The following is a 4,614-nucleotide window of genomic DNA, read 5'->3' as shown; positions in this document are numbered from 1 at the left end:
CCTTAGAACATATACAATTCAATATTCCACGTGAATCTCAAACCTGCCATGTCCAAATTAAATGTATACGGTAGCCCTCAAACTGCTCCTAGTCCTGCATCCATGATGTCAAAGGAATAATGCCAAATGTATGCAGTTTTCCAAAACAGAAAAATTTACACTCTACTTATAGTTAAATTACATATGGAGTGTTAGTGAATGCAGAGATGTTAGTCTTTGTGTCTAGCTATGGATGTTAAGTTCGTAGGATAAAGACACAAGGAGTGAGAAAAAGTTTCAGAGCACAAATATCACTCCCCTTTTCAGATGGCTGCTAGTTTTTAAATAATATTTTTAAAAGATGAGAAACATATAGTGGGGAATCTAGTGAAAGCTGAGGAAAATGAACAAGAAGAGAAGATAGTCTTAGATATTGGGGTAATAAAAAGGGGAAATATTTAAATTTGTTAATAACAGATTTCACATTCTGTGTCTTGATATTAAGTTCAAAGTCAACTAATCAATAGGGAAAACTGAATGTACATGGTAGCCTGGTGGTTTATTGTAACTACTACCAATCAAATTTGAAATATATGGAACTACACTTTAGCAGTCAGTAGAATCCAGAATATGAAGTACCCCGTGCCTCTATCAAAATTGCTCTAGAAACCATAGAAGCCCTAATACCAATGTTGGTATTTTCACACAAATACATGTTTCTGAATTTAATTTTTATTTTTATATTTTTGTTTTCCTTGACTGGGTGATCATTTCTTCTTACTTACATTTTTAAGTCTTTGTGCATTATTACTCTATTCATGTACCCTGAGACATTAATTTGATATAATTGGACTAGAGATACAACATTTATTACCTGTTTTTAAAAATCACAGCTATATATATGTCTCAATATTATTTCGCTTACTACTGTATAAAATTCAGCATATAGATCTCAGAGACCTCTTTTTTTTTTCTAAGTATCTTCATAGGTTTGTTTCTCCTTCTACCTACTGTTCATTCTGTATTATAACTCCCTCTGAAAGGTACATATTCAGAATGAGATGAACAAATTCATCACCAATATTTATTAAATAAAAAAGGTAAAATAATTTGCTGAGTTAATATTCTTAGAAATTCTAGACATACGATAAATAACAACTTTCAGGTGGTAAATGCAATTCAGCCTGTGGAATAAGAACAGTTAATTATTTTCCCTACATCATCTCTATATATTTCTATATAGAGATGATTTCTAGGTATTTCTATATATCTTGAGCCATCTCTTCTATAGATCAAACTAAAATCAGACAACTTTGACCTTTAGTGCTCTAAGAACATGCTCCTGTATTTTCTTGGTCCTTACTCCATACACAATGGGGTTGAGAAAAGGGGGCACCAAAAGGTACATATTTGCAATAAATATATGGACATGTGCAGGCACATTTTTCCCAAAACGGTGAGTGAAAATGGAAAAACCGGCTGTGGAATAGAAGACAAGAATAACACAGACATGTGATCCACATGTGCCCAGAGCCTTAAAGCTAGCTTCTCGGGATGGCAGGCGGAATACAGAGCGCAGGATGAAGGCATAGGATACAGCAGTGAGAATGGCATCACATGAGCCAATGATAGAAGCCACACTGAGGCTATAACGTGTGGTGGCTCCTGTGTCCACACATGCCAGCTTCACCACAGCCATGAACTCACAGTAGGTGTGGGCAATGGTTCGTGTTCTGCAGTAGGGCAGCTGCCTGAGCAGGATGGGATGTGGAGAAAAGAAGGCTACGCCCCGAATCACCACAATAATACCCATTATGGTGATGCGCGCATGGGTGAGAATGGTTGTGTGGTGCAGTGGATGACAAATGGCCACGTAACGGTCAATGGCCATGGCCAGGAAAAAACCTGATTCCATGGTGGTAAAGCTATGGATGAAGAACATTTGGGTCAGGCAAGCATCAAATGCAATGTCATGGGCTCCAAGCCAGAAAAGACAAAGCATGCGGGGCAGTGTAGATGTGGAGAGGACCAGGTCAGTGACAGAGAGCATGCACAAAAAGAAGAACATAGGCTCATGGAGACTCCGCTCTGCCTTCACCACAGCCAGGATGGTCACATTCCCCACCACAGCCACCACGTACATGGAGCAGAAGGGAATCCCAATCCAGACATGCAGGTGCTCTAGTCCTGGGATGCCCATCAGCAAGAAGGTGATAGGAGAGGGACGAGAGGTGTTGAGAGGAGGCATGACGCTTTTCCCTTTGCTTTCTGTCACTACTTCTGAAGATGAAGCTGCTATGATAGATGATCATTACCAGATGCTGAAAACATGAAGATTCAGTTCAAGAAGACCCTTATGTTAAAAACAGTTCAAATTCATAACCAGGTGTATTTCAATTCACTAGGACCAAAGTAACCATATTTGTAACATCACATAAAATACTGTGTTTGAAAATACAGAAAGATAGTTCATGTATGATTTCATATTATCACAAGGGCAAATAAGTCACCTTAACTCTGTAAAAAGATTCCCTGTCTATTCAATTGTACTTAATTCAACAACTGTTCAGTAAGCAGTGACTGTGTGACAAACCATGTTCCAGGCACTGGGAATAAAATAATTCACAGATCAGATTTATTCTCATGGAGGTTACACTCTACAAGGAAAACATCATAATAGATAAACAATGACTAGCATGTGTGGGTGACAAGAATGTCATATATAGGGGCACCTGGGTGGTTCAGTTGGTTACACATCTAACTTTAGCTCAGGTCATGATCTCAAGGTTCATGGGTTCAAGCCCTGTGTTGGGCTCTGCGTTGACAGCTGAGAGCCTGGAGCCTGTTTCAGATTCTGAGTCTCCCTCTCTCTCTGTCCTTCCCCCACCCATCCTCTCTCTCTCTGCCTCTCAAAAATAAATAAAAAATGTTTAAAAAAATTAAAAAAGGAATGCCATATATAAGTTGATCATCTGAATGACAGAGCTCAAGCCTTCAGAGCCTGAGATATTAAAGCAAGAAAAACAGGAACAAACAGAAATGGACAAAAATATCAGTGTGTCACAACACACTTATAAGTCAAAGGAGAAAATGGTAGGAGGTGAGGGACAATTTCTCTACCTTAATAGCTTCTCTGAGTCTTCACTTTTCCTCTGCCCATTTTAGAAAAAGATCAATTGCATAAACAATTATTTTGAAGATATTCTAAAATTCTCTGCTTCATTTTATTCTTTCAGAAATGTCTGCAAAAGATCTAATTTTGCATCAATTATATGTTGTAGATAACCTGTCTTGGTATATTTTCATCTATTGCTCACTGTAGTTCTCCATATCATTTACTACACAGTATTTTATCTTTCCTTTCTACTCTTTCTTATTAGCACCTGTCTGAAAATTACATCTGTAACATATTTATTATTTTACAAGTGTGAAATCCAGTGTCAAATATGGTAAGTGCAGTTAATATTTAAACAGTGTATCTATGCCTACTGATAAGTTGGAGTCTAAGAAAGAGTATTCTTCAGATTCCCCAAGGTGAATAATGCAGTGTATTACTCCTCAGAATGCAGAAGTGCCCTCCAAAGCCATTTTGAGCTTCCCTAACAGTAGTAGTCAGAAACTATATTGGAGGGTTCAAGAGTTTGAAATTTTCCACTCGAATTTCTCAGTCAGTATTTCTCTCCAGTGAGTGGACTTTCCATGACTATAAGTAAGCAAGCAGAAATCTTGTGAAACTTTCGGGGAGTTATTGTAGGGATTCTTGTTTTAGGCAGGAGACTGCACAAACCACACTCTTAAGTGATTTATGGGATAGAAATAAATTATCTCTTCTCTCCTGATTTAAGATGAAGAAAGTCATAATCCAGACAATCAAGCTTTCAGAGTTACATATTAAATTTGGACAACTAAAAATTTGTAGGACTGCATGTGGTAAGAGTGTGACATCGCTTGGAATATTTCTTAATGATAGCATGATATGTCCATCTTTGGGATTGTTTCTTTAATGAGAATAATATATTCCTTGCCTTCCAGATGTCATTTACCACAATCCATATGTGGCCAACAAGAAGCATAGTATATTACAATGTCATTTTTTTTCCTATTGTTTTTTCCTATTGTTTTTTCCTATCATGTACCCTTTAGAGACATATATTCTTCTGAAGAAAAATATATCGTTTAGGATCACACACACACACACACACACACACACACACGAACAACATATTTCTTAACCTTAATGTCATTCACTACCTTCCCATACTCAATGTTTCAGACTTGTATCAGTTCACTGTAGAGATGGACCCTTCTTGTGTGGTCTCATTTATTCATCCAGAAAACCACATTATGATACACGCAGAGCAGTCATTTACTGGATTGGTAAATTGGCCTAATGATGTCCAAAACATCAATTACTGAATAAAGCATATTCTTTTATACTTCTCACAGCTCCAGGGAAGAAATGAGCCTCTATGGCAAAGAAGCCATGGGGATATCCCCAGATAAAGGGATGAGCGAGGAGGCAGGGGTTGGGAAGGTTACAGAAGAGAAAGACTCTTGATACAAATTATTTGCTTGTAGAGAAACCTTTGGTACTAGTTTTCTGTTCTCCCCTATGTCCTACTGTAGCACTGACAC

At 37.7% G+C, this 4,614-nt stretch overlaps 1 protein-coding gene across 1 annotated transcript; it reads right to left on the bottom strand.

The window, feature by feature from the left end:
- Positions 1 to 1,282: 1,282 nt before the first annotated feature.
- LOC121039154 (olfactory receptor 52M1-like) lies at positions 1,283 to 2,227 on the bottom strand. The gene has a single exon (XM_040489086.1). The coding sequence runs from the start codon at positions 2,225 to 2,227 to the stop codon at positions 1,283 to 1,285; it is 945 nt and encodes a 314-aa protein (XP_040345020.1).
- Positions 2,228 to 4,614: the final 2,387 nt, after the last annotated feature.

This window comes from Herpailurus yagouaroundi, unplaced genomic scaffold (genome assembly GCF_014898765.1).
Source record: "Herpailurus yagouaroundi ecotype Mexico unplaced genomic scaffold, PumYag 180, whole genome shotgun sequence".
Classification (NCBI taxonomy): Eukaryota; Metazoa; Chordata; class Mammalia; order Carnivora; family Felidae; genus Herpailurus; species Herpailurus yagouaroundi.
This window is presented reverse-complemented; position numbering and strand designations above follow the sequence as displayed.